This window comes from Hippocampus bargibanti, linkage group LG09 (assembly GCF_051943395.1).
Source record: "Hippocampus bargibanti isolate YZ-2025 linkage group LG09, ASM5194339v1, whole genome shotgun sequence".
In the NCBI taxonomy this organism is placed as follows: domain Eukaryota; kingdom Metazoa; phylum Chordata; class Actinopteri; order Syngnathiformes; family Syngnathidae; genus Hippocampus; species Hippocampus bargibanti.
Genome location: NC_142742.1, coordinates 1,868,887 through 1,892,500, shown reverse-complemented (window position 1 = coordinate 1,892,500; position 23,614 = coordinate 1,868,887). Strand labels below are relative to the sequence as shown.

The following is a 23,614-nucleotide window of genomic DNA, read 5'->3' as shown; positions in this document are numbered from 1 at the left end:
TTGTCCGTGGCTAATTATGCGCATAATTTAGCCCGTCGAGAGCCACTCGACGCGGCTCGCACTAGCAGCGCAAAAAAAAAACAACAACAACAAAAAAACAACAAAGACAATGGCCGACAGGCAGATCAAGAGCGCGATTAAATAGAACGCGCCGCGCGGAGGTATCCGTGCTTTTTTAATCGGGGATATTGGAATGCGGCGGAGATGTACGGACGGCGAGCACGCCTATTTGAGCCGCCGGCTAAGCGGGATCAACAGATTTAGTCTCACACACACACGCACGCACACACACACACGCACGCACGCCATCAATCAAACACGAACGTGTGTAACTGCAGCCTCTTTTCCCAGCATGCCGCGGGAGGAATGCATTTCTCGAGCTCGTGACTCACTCCAGCCTGCGTTTTCGTCATCGTCACGCCGCTGCAGTGCCGCACTGGCAAACACGCGCGGGCGGGCGACGCAAACGCGAGCTACCGCGTGGGTGAAGCGAAGCGACGACGCTAGCGAACGTGCTTAGTCACACGATTTAAAAAAAAAAAAAAAAAAAAAAAAAAACGAAAAAGAAGAATGCGGATGTGGAACGGTCGCGGCTTGGAATTGAAGCGGATTTACGTGGGGACAGGAGATGCGAGACAATCTCTTTCGTCAATGGATGCTACATGCTACATATTTGCTTTCAACGTTTAGCTCATAGCTAACGTGCGCATTCCACCATGACACCCCTGATCCATTGGTGAAAAGGACACTTTGATCCTCTCCTTTTTCCATCGACAACTGCTTCATGTCACAAAAAGGGTGCAGAAAGTGCTGAAGATTGAACGACTCTTTTGTGTCGTGTCACATTTTTTATTGTTGTTGTTTTGACATCAAGATGGCGCCGCGAGAGGGGCTGCCTTTACAGCAGCTCCTGTATTTTGTTTTTCTACTTCTTCCTTTCCTTTCCTCTTATCACTTTGCTGCTTTGAAATATACATTTCTCCACTGCGAAACTAATAAAGGGGAATCCAATAAGAATCCAAAACACCTACACTAAATAAACGAACCAATCACAAAGCATTTCATCAATTGCAGTTACATGAATTCCTGTGGGCCGATATGAATTGGTTGGAAAAAGCAAAACAAGCGATTAATCGCAAATCGGATCGTGATTAACTCTGCCACATACTAATAAAAATAATTAATGAACGATTAATATCATATAATATGATTAATAAAATGAAGAATTAATAAACGCATGAAAGATTTTACGGGAAAAAACAAATGGGGAATAGTAGTCATCGCTAATGAATACGACTACTGATACTTAGCTAGCTAGCTATTTGCCATCTATTAGCTGTCTAGCTGGCTATGTATTAGCTATGTAGCTAGATATTAGCTATCTATCTGGTTAATTATCGAGCTGGCTAGCTATTAGCTATATGTTAGCTAGCTTTCTATCTAGTTGAGTTACTTCCGGGTTGAGTGGGGCTGGAGCGCGTGGTTGCCGCTGCTCACCCACAGAAAAACTTATCCTGTGACTGCAAAGTGTCCTTGAGAGTTTTGAAAGGCGCTTATAAATGAAATGCATTATTATGATGATGATTATTATTATTATTATTATAAGACCTCCCTCCCTGTGTGTGTGTGTGTGTGTGTGTGTGTGTGTGTGTGTGTGTGTGTGTGTGTGTGTGTGTGTGTGTGTGTGTGTGTGTGTGTGTGTGTGTGTGTGTCAAGATTGTAACACTGTGGTCCCGGCTTAGTTGACTAATCACAGAGCTTAACCTTCCGTCTGTCCGCATTGACCCAATTCCTAAGACATTTCAAGCTCAGATAACTGCAGACCCAAATAACTTAGTAACTAACTTTTTTGGGGGATCAAAGAAGAGTCTAAGGTTTCTGACGCTGAATTGAAAGCTTATGTACTCCTAAAACTCAATATTCTGTGGATACTGGAATTTGAGTGAAAATGACAAAAACCCTGGCATTGGAGTGGACACAGTTTTGCACATACAGATAACATCTGACTTAACGACCGAGTTCCGTTCCAACCAAACGGTTGTAAGTCAAAATGGTCGTAAGTCGAAATCCATTCAAAATGTTGAAAAGAGACTCGGAGGCTAAATGAGTCGCAAACTCCCCCCCCCTCCGGTGCCATCACGCAGTCGATTGCTGTGCGAGTGAAATGCAGGCTGGCTGGCCTTGCTTGCCTGCTAGCGCGTTGCGACGCCAGCCGCAGAATTAAATTTTTCAAAATAGGGTCTGGAGGTCATGGTCGTAAGTTGAACTGGTCGTAAGTCGGATGTTACCTATATTGTATCTCATACGAGACGAGCTATTTTCTGACTGAGTTGGTGTTCATGCAACACTGACATTTTGTTGTCAGTGTTAAACACCGGCCGATTCGTAGTGTCTTTTTCAGTGGCAGGCCATGAAGTTCATCACTAGGCCTTCAGTAGTGCTATGTCTGAATATATCCAGACTGGAAAAAGTGTGGTGTGATTTACTAAAAGTCCACTAGAGGCTACCATTAGCCAGGAAATAACTGACCAACTCACTTTAATGGTGTCCTGCTAGCGCGTAGCGGTGCAAGGCGTTGATTTAAAATTTAGAAAATGGAGGTCATGGTCATAAGTACGGGTGGTCGTAAGTCGAGGTGGTTGTAAGTCGGGTGTAACCTGTATGTGGCATTGAATGAGTTAAAAGGAAGAATAAAAAAACAAATATGTCTTGTGATCTAGCGTACGGATCTGTGAACGGGGATTGAATGCTGGTGCTTGTGGCTGCCGCTGCTCACCCGCACTGTAAAGTGACCTTGAGAGTTTTGAAAGGCGCTTAAAAATGAAATGGATTATTATTATTTATGCACATTTGGTATGGAACAATGTTGCATAATAGCCTCGATGATGTGTTTCACCAACCATGACTTGAAATGAGGGTGGGCCAAAATCCAAAGCCACTTTCAAGTGATGGGCAAAGTCATGCCAAATAAAGCCACAACACTTTTTATTAAAAAAATAATAATAATAAAAATGATGAATTTGTTTTATATGTTGACACACAGATATTTTGGATTCCACCCATAATTTTGTTTGATGGGGCCATGACTCACAAATGTTTTCTTTTCACGTAGAAGCGACAAAACTATTCATTCATAGGACGCTTGTGATGTGACATCATCATCATCATCGTCATCGTCATCATCAGTTATTCAACGCGAGGAGTCAGACGGAACGTGACCGCATGTAAGAGTGCGGCGTAATTAGCGCGTAGCCGTAGTGTATTAGCGTCGCGTATTAGCCTGCGCGGAGCATCTCTGCCTAAGAAGCTGCTAATATAATAAAAACTTGTTATGATGAAGAGAAAAAAAAATAAAGAAATACATTAAATAAATAAATACGATTACATAAAGGCACAAATAAATAAATGAATGAATAAATAAATAATAAACAAATAAATATAAATAAATCACTAAATAAATATAAAAATAAATGAATACCTAAATAAAAATACATAAATACATCTGTGATTGTGATTTCACCGATAAATAAATACACAAACAAACAAACAAACAAATAAATAAATAAATAAATAAACAAAAATACATAAACCAATAAATAAATAAGTTTAATAAATACGTTTAATAAAGCATTTTAATAAATAAATAAATACCTAAATAAACATAAATAAGAATACATAAATAAATACACAAATAAATAAACAACTATGTCTAATAAATAAATAAATAAATAAATAAATACCTAAATAAAAATGCATAAATAAATACACAAAAAAATAAATAACGTCTAATAAATAAATAAATAAATACAAATACATAAACACACAAATAAATACATAAGTTTAATAAATAAGTTTAATAATAAATAAATACCTAAATAAAAATACCTAAATACACAAATAAATAAATACATTTAATAAATAAATAAATAAATAAATAAATAAATAAATAAATAAGCATAAAAACATAAATAAATAAATAAGTTTAATAAATACGTTTAATGAAGCATTTTAATAAATAAATGAATACCTAAATAAATACCTAAATAAACATAAATAAGAAAACATAAATAAATACACAAATAAATAAATAACTATGTCTAATAAATAAATAAAAATAAATACCTAAATAAAAATACATAAATAAATACACAAATAAATAAATAACAACATCTAATAAATAAATAAATAAATAAATAAATACAAATACATAAACACACAAATAAATACACAAGTTTAATAAATAAGTTTAATAATAAATAAATACCTAAATAAAAATACCTAAATACACAAATAAATACGTTTAATAAATAAATAAATAAATAAATAAATAAATAAATAAATTTAAATAAATAAATATATATTTTTTTGACGACGATACTAGTGCAGCGTGTTCTACCGGAAACAAATTCCTTGTGTGTTCTACATACTTGGCAATAAAGATGATTCTGATTCTGAAATAAATAAATAAATAAATACACTAATAAATAAATACGTTTAATAAATAAATAAATATACATAAACACACAAATAAATAAATACGTTTAATGAATAAGGTTAATAAATAAATAAATACCTAAATAAAAATACAAATAAATACATAACTACGCTTAATAAATAAATAAATAAATAAATAAGAAAATTAAGAAAATATGCAAAATGTGAATATTTTCCGGCATCTGGAATGCATTCATGTCACATTATTTACCGCCCTACCCCCACCATCATATTTTGTTCTTTACTTTCAATAAAAGTCCAATAGATTCAAAATAAAGCGCATTTATTCTTAGGCCGTGTCCGTATGATACAGCTGCCCGAAGTGTGACAGATGGGTTGGCGAGGCGGAACACTTGGATCCACTCGGGCGGCCTTTTTTTTTTTTTTTTTTTTGCTCACTAATTCCACTCAAGCCAGCGTCGAATGCAACGCAGATGGCAAACAAAGACAGGGAATCCTACTTTGGATGGCACGTGATGCAACCGGGATGAAGGCCATGTCATGCATTGAAGAGGGAAAAAAGGCCTTTAAATGCAAAAAAACGTCCCCTGCTGTGCTCGACTGCAGCCGAGTTCACTACGACAACATGCCAAGAAATCAATAAGGAGCCTTGCTGTGAAGATACACTGCAAAAAAGAGGCCGCCATTTCCGCCTTTTTTCCCCCCCCAATTTCCTCAGCTGTGAATGGGGAGCAGGTGTGATCTACATTGGATCGAGGGGGCTCGAGGCACGGGACATTCCGAGAATCGGAAAATTTGGGGTTGGCCACCGGAAATAGAGCTGCGGGCGCACGTGCTTTGCCTTTGAAAAATACTATCATGGCTATTGGTACACTGACATTTTGGCTTACGGACTTAATTGGTTCCCACACAGAGTGTGTAAGGTGAAAAGTGTGTATCCCAAAAATTAATTTCCCATAGGAAACCATTGAAATGAGAATAATCCGTTCCCAGGTCCTCATGAAACATAATTTTCTACTTTTTTAAGCCTTAAAACTACACACAATATACCTTATTTTATGCATAATAAATGTGCCTTGATATTATAATTCAATAAATAAACTGTATTGTATAATAAAGTGCTTTTATTGACCTTTGTGATGGTCGTTGAGGTTGATGGAATGGACTGGCTGCTTTCATCAGCATTAAACACTTGATGAGGAACGTAACCATCTTCTTTTACCATCTTGAGGAAAGATCCCTTCTAGGTGCTTTCTCTGCGATAATTTTAGCTAGTTCCTCATCAATTGTGTTCTGTTTAGGTGGGTTGATAGCTTTTGGCATCAAGCGTAAAGATGGCTTGTGCGGGTTGTTTGTAGAGCCTGATTGATGGGATATTTTAAGAGGGCCAAAACAAGCCGGCTGCCATTTTGTTGTTAGAAGAATGGGCTCATTCGCGAACGACATCACTTATTGTGGCAGCTCCATGTGTATCCTGAAAAATTGTTTGTATGCCAAGGTAAAATTTTCATAAATTTAACATTCGTAAAGCAAAAAGTTTATAAGCCAAGGGGTTCGTAAACCAAAGTATCACTGTATTTTGATGAAGAAAAGCAAACTAAGGAGATAGATCAATGGAAACGTGTCCTGTGGTCTGACGAGACCCAAGTGAAATTTTCGGCATCCGTATGAAGTCAAGTCAAGCGTGGCAGTTTCATGACACAGGGATAGAAGTACAGGAATGCAGCCTCCCGCCATCCCATTTTTGGTCCGACTTGTTTCAAAATGCTTTTGAGTTCGCTAGATTGATGCTAACGCTAAATAGTCTCCGTGTTAGACGCACTGAATTGAACACATATGTTGTTGTAACACGAAGCAGACTGCAAAGCTACTCATAGTCACGTATTCTTTTTCCTCTGCGAAGAACAACTCTCGAGTGACAGAAATGGTCAATTTTTTAAGTCATTCACTGCCAATCACAAATTTATTCGCGAATTGAAATTATGACGTAGAGCGAGCGCCATTCCCGAATTTGTTCGGGTTGTATTTGTTCATGCTTGGGTGCCGATAAAGCGCTAAGCATGGCCTCAATCATTTTTTTTTCTTTTCCACAAGGTGGCAGCATTTCCCTTTTTTCCCATGTTAGCGCTCTGTTACAGCTTCCCGCTGTTGTTAAAGCGCTATATAAACCAATATGTATGTATTGTATTTTGTGCAGCTGCCCTCATTTCAAGCTCATATAACTCCAGACGCATATCATTTAGGAATTAACTTTTTTTTTCTGATGAAAGAAGAGAGGCTACGGTTTCTTACGCTGCATTGAACGTTTATGTCGTCCTGAAACTCAATATTCTGTGTGTCCTGGAATTAGAGTGACCCTGGCACTGGAGTGAACACATTTTTTTCTGGCAGTGAATGAGTTAAAATTAGAATGATGCCATGAATGGTGGTAAATTCTGACTAAAATCGATACTAAAACGAAACACAGGAAATAGTTGAGGAAAATATTCACCATGCTCCCCCTCCCCATTTTTTCAAAAACATGTCTTGACATGAATTACGGCTTTAAATCAACATCCAGATGGGGAATTTAACTACCACCGTCACTATAATCGTCACAATCACAGTCATCACCAGAGCGGCCTCGTGCGTCACGATGACAAAGAAGGAAGGTAAGGTTGCGAACAAGGAAGGAAAGGAAGAAATATGCAAGAAAGGGGGTGGAATTGGGGGGGGGGGGCGCCATTACAGAACTCATTCATAAATACCGGAGCAGCGCCATCTCATACGGGGAGCAACATTTTGGCCAGAGGTCCTCCAAATCCCCACCCCCCTCCATCTCAAAGATACGAAAGATTCTACTACCAACGCGTAGCACATACCGGTCCAACATGGCTTCGTAACATGCTAAATGTAACAAAACCGGGCACGCGCGTTCTGTGTGTGTGTGTGTGTGTGTAATGGTCGCACCTGCGTGTGGGTCTCCTCGTCGTCGTCGAAGGGGAGATGGCAGAAAAATAATCAAAGCAGGATGGTTAAAAAAAAAAACAAATAAAATAAAAGAGAAGGGAGGTGTTTTTTTTTTCTTCTTAAAGCATCGTGAACGCGCGTTCACGTCGAGCTCATCGTCGTCCCGGTTTGTGGCTTGGACGTTCTCCTCTTCTCGCTCTCTCTCTGTCTGTCTTTCTCTCTCACACCATCTCCTCCTCTTCCTTTTCGTCGTCGTCTCTCTCTTTCTTTCTTTCCGTCCCTCTTTTTGCCTCTCCCACTCGGTGGTGGGAGGGGCTACACGTCCATTTTCCCTCCTTATCAGCTCTGGCAAATACCACAACAACGTTGTGTACTGTGCACATGGAAATAATAATAATAATAATAATTAAAAATACTATGAAGAAAACATACGTTGTATTTCTGATTCATCCCAGTTTTTTTTCCCTTTAATCAAAATAAAATAATAAATAAATCAAGTTTCATTTAGTGTTTAGTACTGAATGTATCCATATTCATGACGTGCCCCCCATACTTAACTTGAGCTGGAGGTGGTGGGGGGAGGGTGCTTTTCTTTGAATGGGTGCGTCCTGTGCTCACTTCCGGTTTGTTGAACGCTGAATCAGCACCGTGGACAGAGAAGCTTCAGGACCAAGGAGGGAGAGAAATGGGGGAGGGGGGGAGAGAGAGAGAGAGAGAGAGAGACACACACACACGTACACAAACACGGAAGCAATGCTAACTCGAAGCCATGATTGCGTGGGACATAAATTTGAAAACATTCACGGCCTTGTCGAGCCGAAATTTCATTTTTAGTATCGAACAAGACATAAAAAAAGACCAATTTTGGCGGTATTTCAAATAGCACAATTGTTCTTTTTTTTCTTTTTTTTGAGTCGCCGTCAGCAGGGGATGGTACTTGACTACCACCTAACGGTGATCAGAGGTACTACGCCTAATAAAATTGGTACATGGGAATTCCCAAACTGCTTTTCTTGGTACTTTTTGTTTGAGTTAGTTGTGAGGCGATTTGACGTACAGATACAGTAAAGTCTCGTTATATCGATATCCCGGTTATATCGATACTATCTCTATGCACGCACGGAGAAAATTACATGCGCGCAGGGTCGGATATTTCGATAGTCCCGGTTATATCGATATTTTCGGACTCCATTGAATATCGATATAACGAGACTTTACTGTATATCATCGATATTTTTTATACTGTATTTTCAGAATCATCTTTATTGTCAAGTACGTATGTAGAACCCACAAATAATTTGTCTCTGGTAGAACACGCTGCACTAGTATCATCAAAAGAAAAATGGAGGCACAATACAGTTCGATTGAGGTTACTGTTTAGAGAGTTAATAGCTTGGGGGAGAAGCTGTTTAAATGGCTGCTGGATCTGGTGCACAGGAATCGGTAATATACTTTGTCCAGTTCTTTTTATGAAACTTTTTGTGCAGTTATACATTTTAGTCTCCTGATATTTAATTTTGCGCATAGAATACTGTTTTATCTTTGACCACTCCGCCCAGACTCCTTCCAATTTTTGCTGCTGGAGATGGCAAATGTCCCTATTGTGCGACTATTAAAGGCTTTCTGATTCTGATTTTGATTCTGGAAAGGAGATGTATGCGCCTATTTTTGAAAAATCAATCAAATGAATAATTCGTTGTATTAAGACAGCAAAAAGAACATTCTAATGGTAGAAATAGGCATGCATTAATCATTTGAAAATATATCCAATAAAAATAAAACAAATAAGCTCTCCGAAGAAAAAAAAACATGCTAACTCTCCTTTTTTTGGATGCTATAACTAGGTATTTGCTGTCAACATTTAGCTTGTAGTAGACGTGCACATTCCACCATGACGTCCCTGATCCACTGCTGAAAAGGATGTTTTGATCCTCTCCTCTTTCATCTAGAACTGCTTCAAGTCACAAAGAGGGTACAGCACGTGATGAAGAATGAATGACTCCGTGTCTTTGTGTTGTCATTATTTGTTATTTAATTGTTTTGTTTTGTGTTTAACCAAGATGGCGGCGCGTGAACACGCAGCGGCGCCTCTCTCTCCCGGCAAATTGGTGTTTTCGTGTTTATTATGTTTGTCAAAGTCATTATAAGTGCCTTGCACGCGGGGTCCGAGAGGACTGTAATTTCATCTGTGCTGTATGTCATGCATATTAGCATATTAGCATAGCACTTCCGGGTTGAGTGAACGCTGGCGCGTGTAGCTACCGCTGCTCACCTTGAGAGTTTTGAAAGCCGCTTATAAACTATAACGGGTCAGTTTGAGGTCATCCGCACTGTTTTAATAACCATGGCAAAAATGACAAGACACACACGGCGGCGTGTGCGCGCGTGTGTGTGATGCTTGGCTGGACCAATTCTTGCGCATTCTCCTCAGAGCGCCCCGACACAAAAGGGAGTCCCATTGAAGGCCTCTCGAGCATGAATTCAACCAAACACAAATTAGCATTCGGGCAGTTAGGCAGACTGAAGGCGCCGTAAATGTGCTCTTAAGGCTTGAGGGGGGCTTAAAGGATGAAGTGGTGGATGTGTTGAAGGGGGGGGGGATTCAGAATGGCAAAAAAAGTTAGAAAAGATGAGAAGAAAAAGTTTCAGAGTGCACAAAGAAATGTAAAAAGATGAGGAAAAAAAGAAATTCAAAAAAAATTCCAGAATGAGCAAAAATGTGATTAAAAAGATGAGAGAAAAGATTCATAATGCAAAAAAAAAGTTAGAGAAGTGGACAAAAAAAAGTTTCAAAATAGTTATAAAAAGATGAAAAATAAAGCATCCAGAATGCCCAAAAGTGTTATAAAAAGATGAGGGAAAAAAAAGAAAAAAAAAAGGTTCAGAATACTAAAAGTTAGAAAAGATGAGGCAAAAAAAGCATCAGAGTGCACAAAAAAGGTTAGCAACAGAAGAAAAAAAAATGTTAAAAAAAGACCCCAAATGCGCAAAAATGTTCAACAAAGATGAGGAAAAAAATAAATAAAAAAGATTCAAAGTGAGCAAAAAAATTATAAAAAGAAAAACAATAAATCAAAAAAAGATTCAGCACGCACAAAAAAAGTTATAAAAAATGAGGGGAAAAAAAAACAAAAAAGATTCAGAGTGCAGAAAAAAAGTTCTAAAAAGATGATGAAAAAAATACATTGAAAAAAGATCCAGAATGCACAAAAAATGTTATCAAAAGATTAGGAACAAATAAATAAAAAAATAATCAGAATGCTAAAAGTTAGAAAAGATTTCAACATGCACAAAAAAAGTTATAAAAAGAGGATGGAAAAAATTAATGGAAAAAAAGATCCAGAATGCACAAAAATGTGCTAAAAAGATATTAAGAATGTGTAAAAAAATACAGAAATACAAAAAAAATAACATGTCAAAAGTCTGTGCGTGTGGGGGAGATACTACAAAGTAAAACAAAATTCCAATTTTCTGTCATTTTTGAACAGGCACCCCGAGGCCAGCCAAGCAAAGACTATTAAATGCTACATGCATTCAAAACGACAAGCTAAGCTAACGTTAGCAAGCCTGCTTGTCTCTTTATTTTAATTTGGGGGGGGGGATTTTTGTCACTAGGGGCGAACAAAAATGCTGAGTGACAAAGATTTGACAATTGATCACATTTCCTGTTTATTGCGCCTTCATAATCAAACAACTTTGGGGGAAGATTGGCAAAATAAAAAGAAAAAAAAATGGCAGCCATGGAACACAAACGCCCTTTGGCTCGTTTGGTTTCGTTTCCACATTGAAACGGCTCAGTTAGACAGAACATCTTCCAGGAATGCTTAAACCATGATAATTGCGTACCACATCGTCACATGATGCTAATCGTACGTAGCCACGGCTGTGTTTTCTGGTTTTTTTCCTTTCTTTCTTTGAACCAACAAAAACACACATCTATTCATACAAAAATACGCACATTCTCAGGCAAATTAGTGTTCCAATGCTCCTCACTGGTCCTTGTTGAGTGCTCGATTAACAGCTGAAGACAAAAGAGAAAGAAACAAGATTTTGTTTGGTTTGTTTTTTTCCCCTAAAAGATTTTAAAATACAACGATACCTCAAATTAGCCAATGAGAGAAGAAGTAGGCTCAATTGCACGCAACCAATTTCTACTTGCGACGATATTTGGTTGTCAAGTCGATCGTTTAAAACAAATATTGAAAGAAATATTCAAAAAAAAAATCCTGTGACTGTAATGTGAGATTAAAGGACAACCGACACCACTTTTTTTGTTTCCTAATGGACATCAGAAAAACGTTGTATAGCATCTAAAATACCCAAAACACGCAGTATGATATTTTTAGTCAAATGCAAAACACCAATAAAAATAACTTAAAGTGTCTAAAAACTACTTCAAATTGAAACCGGAAGTGGCCAGTTTCAGAAGGTCCCGCCCCCTTGTTCGTGGTGTCACGCCAAGACCTTGCTGGAGAATCAAAACAATGGCTTCAGATTGGGAGAAGATGCTTTCAAATAGTTCTGAAGAGGAAAGCATACATGTTTGCAATCGATGAAAGAATTTATTCCGTGTAATTTTGAGGCATCTGGAGAGAAATGTATCACCCAAAAAAGGCAGAAGATGGCGACAAAGCTACGTGGAAATGGGCTTATTTGTCTCCTGGGAATTTTTGTCAGCGAATATTAAATAGTAGTCTTGGTGCAACACACAACGATTCACCATCGCGTTATTTATGTGTTTTCCTTCTAATTTTGCCATCAACACGAAGTTTTCAGACCAAACCAAGTACCGCAAAATGCATTGCGTGTCACTTTCTCGGTCAGGGGCGTTCCTTCCGTGACGTCACGTCAGGCATCGTCATCAACTCGAAAACAAGACTTCCGGAATATTCAGTGCATGTCTTAAAAGGTAAAATATAGCTATATGCGGTGGAATCTTTGTCAAATACGCTCAGTAGAAGTCATTTGAAGCGATTGTACAAATTATGGACATAACTTGTCCGGTGGCATCGGTTGTCCTTCAAGAGTTTTGAAAGGTGCTTATAAATGAAATGTATTATTATTATTATTTAAAAAAAATCACAAGGACAAATGACTGAGGGTCACAGGATGTCGGCCATTTTGTTTCGGCAGCCATTTTAGAGATTGTTTCACCAACATGAAATTTGGGAGTCACAATGAAAGAAGCGATATGAGGAGACCCCCCCCCCCCCCCCAAAAAAAAAGAAGAAAAACCCAGAGGCTTCACCTTCGCTCCAAGTCGCCATTTTAGTATCATTTTGTGGAAGTCCTTCTTCTTCTTTCAGTGTGAGCAAATTTGCATAAGAGTATTAGGCAGCTAGCAAGCTAACGTAACAAATGTTAAAAGTTTTGCTATTGCGTGCGAGTGGAGGCAGAGGAGCAGATTGGCCATGTTGCGGTGCTGGACGTTAGCTAGCGGGCTAGCCATTTTGCTAAATGACTCCATCTTGACTTTTTCCCCTCCCCCCACCCAGGAAGTAGCGTAGCACATACCTACAAGTATTGCGAAGCGTGAACGTGGCAAGTGAGTAGCCGATGCGCGCCGGTTGAACGCATGCAGGCGAGAAGGCGCCGGCATGCCGTGGAGATAAAATGTGGTGGTACTTGCATGAGAACTGTTGGTATCTCACCCTCCTTCGTGACGCTCTCAGATACGCTTTTGGCCTTGGCGCTCAAGTCGCTGACCACGCCGTCCATGGCGGCCTGGTGTCTCAGGAAGAAAGGTCGGATGAGGCGCTTGTAGAGGATGTCGGAGCCGTTCCAGGTGACCGGAGCCATGCACCAGATGAGGAAGGCGCACTGCGGGGAGACGCCGTTGGTCAACAAATCCACAATGCTAGAGGCAAAATGGCGTTTTCGGCACAGCGTCCAGATTCTTTTTTTTTTTTCACCTCCAAAAAAAATGACCTAAAATCAACATTGTGAGCCCTAATGCAAGTTTAAAGGGTATTTAAAAAAACATCTTCATTTTAATCCGCTTTTATTTATTCATTTATGTTATTTGTTTATTTATCTATTCATGTATCCGTTTATCTATTTATTTATGTTTGTATTTGTATATTTATTTATTCATTCGTGTATTTAAATATTTATTTGTTAATGTGGTTATTTATATATATTTATTTTGTTATTTATGTGTTTATGTATTCGTGTATTTATATATTTATGGATGTATTTATTTGGTTATTTATGTATGTTTATTTAGTTATTTATCTATTTGTGTATTTATATATGTATGGCTGTATTTATTTGGTTATTTATGTATGTATGTTTATTTAGTTATTTATGTATTTGTGTATTTATTTGGTTATTTATTTATTTTGTTATTTATGTGTTTGTGTATTTATATATTTATGGATGTATTTATATGGTTATTTATTTATATATGTTTATTTATTTATGTATTTATTTGGTTATTTATTTATATTAATTTTGTTATTTATGTATTTACGTTTTTGTGTATTTATATACAGTATTTATGGATGTATTTATATGGGTATTTATTTATCTATGTTTATTTAGTTATTTATGTGTTTGTGTATTTATACTGTATATGTATTTATGCATTTGTTTGTTTATTTTGTGATTTATGTATATATATATATATTTTTAATTTGTTTTTATTTATATTATTATTTACATTTATTTTTATTTATTAGTTTTTATATAGCTATTTATGTATTTGTGTATGTAGTTATTTATGTAAATATTTATTTTGTTATTCATGTTTATGTATTTGTGTTTTTATATATTTCTGCATTTATTTGTTTTTTTATTTATGTATATATTTATTTTGTTAATTATGTGTTTATGTAATTGTGTATTTATATATTTATTGATGTATTTATGTGTTACTTTATTTATGCATATATTTATTTGGTTATTTATTTATGCATATATATATAGTCGGTTATGTATTTATTTGAAGAAAAGATGTGAGAGTCAACTGCTTTGGTTGTATCAAGTTTTGAGATGTGCCCACAATGTTGACAAGTGGTGGCTGCGCACACACGGACATACAAACGGAGGGTACGTACCTTGCCGGCGTAGTAAAAGGGGAACCAAAAGAGGAAGATGTCGGAGAAGGCCTCGACGATGCTGAAGAGTCCGTACACCACCCAGTAGGTGAGCCACTGCGTGTCATCTTCCTTCACCGTGCTCTCGATGGCTTTGATACTTTGAACAAAAAAAAAAGACACATTTCTGAGTCACGAGATATTCTTATGTCTTTTCCTAATTTTGATGTAAAAGCATGACAATAATTTTTAACATTTCGCCTGTCGAATGTACTCGGAAGTACTTCCTAACAAAATTTGCATATGCTGCATATTTTCCACAAATAGTGAAAAGCAAATGTACACATTTGTTTTGAAGGACAGTGAATTGGGGACACCGCATCTATTCATTCCCGGTTGAACGGGGTCACCGTTGCTGGCTACCTAGCGAGCTATCTATTAGCTGGTTAACTGGCTAGCTATCCATTAGTCATCTATTAGCTAGCTAGCTAACTTGATCTATTTGAGTTATTCCCGGTTGAACGGGGTCACCGTTGCTGGCTTCCTAGCTAGCTATCTATCTATCTATTAGTCATCTATTAGCTAGCTAGCTAACTTGATCTATTCGAGTTATTCCTTGTTGAACAGAGTCAAAGTTGCTGGCTACCTAACTAGCTATCTATTTGCGATCTATTTACTGCCTAACTGGCTAGCTAGCAAGCTATATATTAGTTATCTATTAGCTATCTAGCTAACTTGATATATTATAGTTGTTCCCGGTTGAGTGAAAAAAATGATTATGTGACTGTAAAGTGACCTGGAGAGTTTTGAAAAGGCGATTATTATTATTATTATTATTATTCCAGTAGCCAGTTAAGAGGAAAAAAAGTAAATTAGAAAAATGCACACATTTTGGATGAAAAATACACAAATGTTTCAAAAGGAACAAAAAGGAAAATAAAAGCAAAACAAATATGAGCACAAAACTAAATGGGAAACAAAAATATATTTAAAAAATGCTGAATTTATTCAAACAAAATACTCAAATAGTGACAAAAATGACCAAAATAAAATGAAAAAAAATTAATTAATGGTTCATAACATCATGCGGTGGAAGGGACGAACGGCGTATGCGTGTAGCCGATACATACGAGAAATACGCCGGGTAGACGAAGCCGATGAGGTTGCATAGCAACGACGCTCCGTACCCGAACAGGAGGTAAATTCCGATCAAACCCAGGGCACCTGCACAAAGCAAAGCACAAGTTTCGAAAAGGAAGTAAGCGGGTGGTAAATTTGAATCGGCAAACACCGAGAATCAAACGGGGATCTGAAACTTTCTCAGCTGAAACGCGACTCATCATCATTGCCGGCAAAGTGTACATATTTGACTTGCAGAAATGACATGAGACAAAGTACACGTGATGTTCAAATGGGTAAACGAAGCTAAGAGAAATGTTATCCCTGATGTGGAAATTTATGAAGGAGGGAAAAGTCAAACTGTGTTCAAAAAAATATTAAAATGTCAAATATTTTTAAAAAATACCATCAACTCATTCACTGCCAGATGATGTGCAAAAATGTGTCCACTCCAGTGCCAGGGTTTTTGTCATTTTCACTCAAATTGCAGGCCCCACAGAATATTGAGTTTTAGGACTACATAAACATTCAATGCAGCGTAAGAAACCTTAGACCACAGGTGTCAAAGTCAAGGCCCGGGGGCCAAATCCGGCCCACCACATCATTTTTTTCCGCCCGCGAAAGCAAATCCAACTTGTGAAATTCCATGATGCTGGCTAAAATCTGAACCAAAATGTCATATTTTTGCATGTAAACCACAATAACAGTCATTATTCTTGACTTCAGATTTGAAAACTAGTTTTTCATGAATTTGTTGTGCGCTCTATATGTAATACGTGGAGGGGATTAAACATTCTAATGGCTTCCTCAAATTCATAACGGCCCTCGAGGGGAAACCATAACTACAATGTGGCCTGCGACAAAAAATAACTTTGACACCCCTGCCTTAGACTCTCTACTTTCATTAAAAAAAAAAGTTAATTCCTCAGTTATGAGTCTGGAGTTATCTAAGCTTGAAATGGGGGCGGCTATACAAAATACAACGCAAAGCATACATATTGATATATAATAAATTGGGGAATGGCGGTGAATGAGTTAAATGAAATTTAAAAAAAGACCAAATTACATGTAAAAAAAATGTTAAAAACAACACAATAAAAAATGAGGAAAAATTAATCACTGAAAATTGAATGATTTGCAAATACAAAACATTTGAAATGGACACAAAATAGACACTAAAAATAATAGAAAAAAATATGAGGAAAAAAATTATTTGAAAATGCAATAATATTGAGGGGAAAAAAATAAAAATCAGACAAAACACTATAATATTAGATAACAAATACACAGACAAAAAAAATTGAAATGGGTACTACAAAACACAAAAATCCAAACGTGTTAAAAAAAATAACCCCAAAAACATACAAAGGACACAAAATTGCTAGCGCATCAAAATGTTGAACCATACTCAAACTCATACTACAAAATCCCTTGTGAAAAGTGGTGTCATTTGCATAATATTTGCATGTACTTTCCACAAGCGTAAACACAGGCGCAGGTGTTCTACTGTCAGCTTTAACTGAAACCAAGAATAATCGGTTTGCACAAACTCTTTCTCGAAACTTGGCCAACTCGCTCAAAAACGATACATACTCAGCACACTGAAACCAACCACCAGTGATGACACTTTGAGGGAGGAAGTGGGGGCAAAATGTGATGAATATTCTATTAACATTGTCGCTTCGATTCCTGGGGAAAATGGCCACGCTGTGTCACATTAGTACAATTTTCAATAATAATTCATCACACATTTTCTAATACCATATCAAAGTGCATTTAAATAGATTTCAAATAATGTATAGATGATTGTTCTGAGACAAATAATAAGGAAGTAATGGAATGTTTAATTTTCGAATTATGAGGGGAGTTTCTGCCTGTAATTACACAGTTACAAAATAAAAATATGTGACCGAGTTCTTTATTACAGTTTAAACTATCATAACTTTCTTAATTTCTGTCAGATCTTAAGTAAGGTACCATTGGAAAAAAAGCTTTTGAAATTCTAAACAAGAACAGAAAACACAAGAAAAGATTCAAAATATAAATGAGCAAATATCAACTATCGAAGGCAGGCGGATTTTCGTCAGAAATCCAAAATGGCTGTCACGGAATACTAGGAAGGAAAATTGCGAGCTCTAGAAATGTATATGCTAATGCTTCTTTTTTGCTTGAAACTTGGCAGTTATTGAGAAAAATATATATTCTACCACTTCTATGAATTATAAAAATACAACTTACTCGCCTTTATAAACAGTAGTGTTAGCAAAAAGAGCGTAAACTTCCATCGATTTCCCCCCCCCGTTTCTCGTTCTTGTATTCGGAAATTTTAAGAACCAGCATGGAGGGAAACGTGTAATACGACATCATAAACTGCATAGCTTGGAATATCCCACGACAAACGATTACGTACTTCACAAAAATGCAATGATATACGACTGCGAGTACAGAGTGCGCTCGGTTCACTGGACAGCAACAATCGCGGTGGAATATAATAATCATAATAATCCATTTCATTCATAAGCGCCTTTCAAAACTCTCAAGGACACTTTACAATATAGGTCGCTGTAGCGTACCTACATTATATTGTTGATTGTCACCGTTTTTGAAGAAGCGTCAGTTCGTGATGGGCAATTCAGTTTGCTATCGCCTCCATTAATAGGGAGGATTCATTAACTGATTTTTTGTGTATTTTCTCTACATGCCGATTTATATTTTGGTGGGCTCAATAAGTACTCTGTATTTGAGTACAAAGTGCGAGTACAGTACTGTGTGCCAAATTAACGGAAGAGGAAGCGACAACTTGCAATCAATTCCAGCCAGAATGGACGAATATGTGGCCGGTGACGTCACCACGGCTAGCTCAAGCAATCTTGCTAGCTTGGTGTCGCCTTGATTTTCAAATACGTTCTCGTTTGCTTCTTTGTTCTTTTTATTTCATTAAAAATAATAAGTTACAGCAAGTGTCTGGACGTACCCAAGACGATATATTCTCTCTTCATTCCCGTTTTTTGTTCCAGCGTCGCCAGCTGGTCGGTGACAAAGTTCTTCTCATGGAGCAAAGTCACAAATCGCTCCTTGAAATGACTCATTTTAGAGCCTGGAAGGCGACGAAAAGAACACGGCGGTGTGACAAATGACTCAAAAGACGGCAACCGGGATTTGGTATTGAAAACCGGTTGTTTTACTGACCTTGATCAGAAAAGTTGCCACTGAAAAGATAGCAGCGGACCACAGCCGGCTGTGGAGTGGCGAAGGGGGCGGGGAAGGGAACGCAGTGGGACGCCGGCCGGCCAATCATAAGGCTTAGAGGAGTTTAGTGTTGGTCGTTGGCCAATCAGAGACGAGAATAGCGGCAGGTGAAGGAAAAGAAACGGTACGTACTTGGAATCTAAAGAAAAAGCGATCTATATCTATACTGTATCGATATCTTTACAAATCTATATCAATCTATCTAGAGAGACGGAGAGATACAGTATAGATATATAGACAAGGCCAAGCAAAAGTTTGATCGACACATTTGATCCTCCAAGGCCCACAGAACTGATTGTGAAACCTTCCCCCAGCTAAACAGAACACAATTGATGAGTAACTAGGTAAAATTATCGCAGAGAAAGCAACTACAAGGGATCGTTCCTCAAGATGGTGAAAGAAGAAGGCTACGTTCCTCATCAAGTGTTTAATGCTGATTAAACCGGCCACTCCATTCCATCAAGCTATCACCGACCATCACAAAGGTCAATAAAACGACTTCAGTATACAGAACAGTTTATTTCTTGAATTATAATACCGTAGAACATTTATTATACATCAAATCAGGTATATTTTGTGTAGTTTTAAGGCTTAGAAAATCAGAAAATTCTGTTTTATGGGGACTTGGAATTGGATTATTCTCATTTTAATGGTTTCCGATGGAAAATTAATTTTTGGGATTCACACGTTTCGCCTTACACACTCTGTCTAGGATCCAATTCAGTTCGTAAGCCAAGGTATCACTGTACAGATATATACACAAACACGCTATATATTCAGTATGTACAGTATATGGAAATGGACCGTTGAATAGTCGAGAAAAAAAAAAACAGGAAGCGGCGACTTCTCACTTTCGCAAAAACAGATGTGCTCGCAGCTATATTTGCATGAGCTTCCACGCTTAGCCGCACCGCTGCTTCTTCAAAAGTCCGCACCTTATCTTTTCACGCAAACTGCGCTCGCTAACCAAGAGTCAAGATGTGGTCACCTGCATACGCGCTAGCGCTTTGGGCTCTGCTGATTGCAGGTGAGAAGCTTAAAAACTTTATTTTGGAAGATATATGATAAGAATGATCGGGAATAACGTCTCTGATTTTTCAAGTCGGAATTAAAGTTTAGGCTTTGACTTAAAGGACAAGCGACATCTCCGGACAAGTTGTGTCCATCATTTATAAAATGGCTTCAAATGACTTCTACTGAGCGTATTTCACAAAGATTCCACCGCATATAGCTATATTTTACCTTTTAAGACTCGTGCTGAATATTCCGGAAGTCTTGTTTTTGAGTTGGTGACGAGTCTGTACGTGACGTCACTGAAGGAACGCCCCTGACTAAAAAAAAAAACACACATTGTAGCAGTCCTTCCGTCACGTCAATGCTTGCTTGGTCTTAAAACCTCGTGTTGCGCCAGAAGAGGGCGTCCAAGCTCCTTATAAGGATTTTATCAGCCTGTGGAAACGCAATACACTGTTATGTCTACAAGAGGTCGCCATTTTCTGCCTCTTTTCTGGGACGCTACATTGCAGTCCAGATGCCTCAAAATGACACGGAATAAATTCTTTAATCGATTGCAAACATGTATGCTTTCCTCTTCAGAAGTATTTGAATCATATTCATAACTGGATGTGTAACATGAAAGCTTCTCCGAATCTGAAGCCATTGTTTTGATTCTCCAGCAATGCACGACGTCTTGGCGTGATGTCACGAACAAGGGGGCGGGACTTTCTGAAAATGCCCAATTCGCAGCTCAATTTTTTTACAGATTTCGGACACTTTAAGTCATTTTTATTGGTGTTTTGCATTTGACTAAAAATATGACATTGCGTGTTTTGGGTATTTTCGATGCTATAAAACGTTTTTCTGATGTCAGTTAGGAAACAAAAAAGTGACGTCGGTTGTCCTTTAAGATTTGGTGTTGCTTCACGGTAGGGGGTTTTTGGTTCTCATTCATCTCATTTTAGGATCTTCCGCCGTGGATGATTTCCTGATGCAGACGGACACAGTCAAGCTCGTTTCTCTTGGGGACACGGTGACCATCAGAGCCACGGGGAGTTCAAACATCGAAGAAGATCTCAGTTGGTACCAAGTGAAACCCGGACAGCCTCCCAAAATCCTAGTCCACTTTGCAAGTACTCTCTTCCCGGGCATGCCATCTCGATTCAGCGGTACGCAATCCGGCTCCGACTATACGCTGACTATCAAAGGTGTCCAGATGGAAGATATGGCCGATTATTATGCTTTTGGATGGTTTGCCAGTGGAAGATATGGTTTTGGTGAAGGAACTAAAGTCACCCTCGGCTGTAAGTAACAGATTTTTCATCACCAGTTTTGACAGAAAAAAAAAGTTTGTATCGCTAATTCATTCCTATTTTTTTACCAAATAAAAATGCCCAGGCATGTTTTGAATTAAAAAAAATAAAATGCTAATAAACGTGAATGTCAATAATTGTCCATGTGTTACAAAAAAAAAACCCAAATCAATATTATAATGTTCGATAATATTGGATTATTTTCTGTGATTGTCTATCAACTTGTTTTCAAATGTAGCAAAATGTAGCTAACATTAGCTAGTTTATTTTCCCAGTTCATGACTCATCATTTCGGTCAAAAATCATTGTCTTAAAGGACAAGACACCATTTTTTTGTTTCCTGACATCAGAAAAACGTTTTACAGCATCTAAAATACCCAAAACACGTAGGTTGATATTTTTAGTCAAATGCAAAAAAATAAAAATGACGTAGTGTCCCAAAACTGCCACAAAATGAGCTCGGAACTGGGCAGATTCAGAAAGTCCCGCCCCCTTGTTCGTGACGTCACGCCACGATACTCCTTCACAAACTGCCTTGCTCCAGAATCAAAACAATGGCTTCAGAGAGTTCAGATTCGGAGAAGATGCTTTCTTGTTACACATCCAGTTATTAATAGGATTCAAATAGTTTTGAATCATAGTTTTCATATTCGTATCAATTCGAGCCATCTGGACTCCAATGTAGCGCCCAGAAAATGCACAAGATGGCGCACAAGCTCCATTGGAAATGAGACTTCATGCATATTCAGCACGAGTCTTAAAACGCAAAATATAGCTATATGCGATGGAATCTTTGTAAAATGCGCTCAGTGGAAGTCATTTGAAGTGATTTTACAAATTGTGGACACAAATTGTCCGGGTGTCGGTTGTCCTTTAATCAAGTTGCTAACAACTCGTTAGCTACTTGCTTAAGTAGCTAACGAGTTGTTAGCTACTTGCTTAAGTAGCTAACGAGTTGTTAGCTATTTGCTTAAGTAGCTAACGAGTCGTTAGCTACTTCCTTAAGTAGCTAACGAGTTGTTAGCTATTTGCTTAAGTAGCTAACAACTCATTAGCTACTTCCTTAAGTAGCTAATCACTCATTATCTACTTACTTCATATAATATAAAGCTATATTAGTTGCTAACAAATCGTTTTGAGTAATTGGCTGTGAGTTCGTTGCTACAGCTAGCATTAGCTAATTAGCATTTTTGAGCTTTTTGAAAGTACAGGTACACAAACTTGATATGCAAAAAAAAAATACCCAGACTTGAGTCAGAGGGACCAAACAAAATTGATACGCTGTTGTTAGCTGCTAATAGCTCGTTCGCAAAATCTGGCCGTATTGATAATCCCAACGATTGATAATATTGACGATAACATGTTCGAAAACTTTGGGTGCAAATTGCCCTTGTGCAAGGTGAACAAAAAAAAAAGGGGGGTTCCCAAAATGCGATTTAGTTTATGTTGCTAACAAGAAGCTAACAAAATAAAAACCGGTTCCTATTCCTGACAGCGGTGCGTCGGCCTACCGTGATCATCTTCCCCCCTTCCAAAGAGCAGCTGCAAACGGGCTCCGCCACGGCCGTGTGCGTGGCCAAAGGGGGCTCCCCGTTATCCTGGACCCTGAGCTGGAAGTTGGGAGGGACCCCCAGTACCTCGGGGGTGTCCCACAGCCCCTCGGGAGATGCAGACGTGAATGGCCGTTACACCTGGACCAGCACGTTGAGCCTCCCGGCGGACCAATGGAGGCAGTCCCCGTCGGTGAGGTGCGAGGCCAACCTTGCCGGGCAGAATCCTGTTTGGCAACTTATGGAAGAAGCGGCTCATTGCTCGAAGTAGAGCTTCAGCCTGAAATCAAAAATCTGAATATATGTGTTGAGAAAGTTACATTGTATCCTCATTCTATGTAATGCTGTAATACTGAACTGATCTGGCAACCTAGCCACGACGGGACATCACGTGACTTGACAGCGATAAAAGCCAGTTTGTGGGTCTATATGTTTTGGACTTCTCGTACGACGATGAACGCAGTGGTTGCTGTCTGTGCTTCGGCAAATAAATATCCTACTTGTATGATCTAAACAAGAGGACCTTCTCGACTCTTTATTCTCCCAAATGCATCGCGAAAGCGCTGAAGATCTCAACAGGTTATGGGCCCAGGAGATGTTTGGGAGATAAAGTGAAGCCAGAAGTGTATCCAGACTTGAAAGAGCGGTGAGCAAACGAGGCTATCGCTAACCGGCTAAACAGCGGTCAAGATGGATCAAGGAAGGGCAAGCAGGCACCTTCGACTGGCATTCGACGGAGATGAAGATAAGTACGAGATATGGGAAACAAAAATGCTCGGACATTTTCATTTATTGGGACTAAAGAAGACCGTGCTAAGCGAGCCGGCGACGAGTTCCGATATGGCTACGGATGCAGAGAAAAATGCCGATGCGTATGCCGAATTGATAAATATGCTTGATGACAAGAGCCTCTCACTAATAATGAGAGATGCACCTGATGATGGAA

The 23,614-nt window shown here is 38.2% G+C and overlaps 3 protein-coding genes across 4 annotated transcripts in view; 1 reads left to right on the top strand and 2 right to left on the bottom strand.

Annotated features, from left to right (window-relative positions):
• Positions 1 to 8,028, bottom strand: part of diras1b (DIRAS family GTPase 1b) — a 17,221-nt gene extending 9,193 nt beyond the window's left edge. The window contains exon 1 of the mRNA XM_089004628.1: positions 7,405 to 8,028. The gene's annotated coding sequence lies outside the window, so the exon portion shown is untranslated. The remainder of the gene's footprint in view (positions 1 to 7,404) is intronic.
• A 2,901-nt stretch (positions 8,029 to 10,929) lies between these two features.
• Positions 10,930 to 18,822, bottom strand: LOC148893235 (receptor expression-enhancing protein 5). Of its 2 annotated transcripts, none has more exons than XM_089005081.1 (6): positions 18,750 to 18,822; positions 18,535 to 18,657; positions 15,572 to 15,665; positions 14,463 to 14,601; positions 13,034 to 13,224; positions 10,930 to 11,425 (listed from the first exon to the last, which is right to left on the bottom strand). In XM_089005081.1, exons 2-6 carry the CDS (start codon positions 18,647 to 18,649, stop codon positions 11,419 to 11,421), a joined length of 546 nt encoding a protein of 181 aa, XP_088861207.1. In that variant the 5' UTR covers positions 18,650 to 18,657; positions 18,750 to 18,822; the 3' UTR covers positions 10,930 to 11,418. The 2 variants fall into 2 exon arrangements, with proteins under 2 accessions (XP_088861207.1, XP_088861206.1); XM_089005080.1 differs by having other exon boundaries at positions 10,946 to 11,425; positions 13,056 to 13,224.
• An 893-nt stretch (positions 18,823 to 19,715) lies between these two features.
• LOC148893234 (immunoglobulin lambda-1 light chain-like) lies at positions 19,716 to 22,968 on the top strand. Its single transcript, XM_089004625.1, has 3 exons — positions 19,716 to 19,836; positions 20,771 to 21,109; positions 22,614 to 22,968. Exons 1-3 carry the CDS (start codon positions 19,788 to 19,790, stop codon positions 22,937 to 22,939), a joined length of 714 nt encoding a protein of 237 aa, XP_088860751.1. The 5' UTR covers positions 19,716 to 19,787; the 3' UTR covers positions 22,940 to 22,968.
• Positions 22,969 to 23,614: the final 646 nt, after the last annotated feature.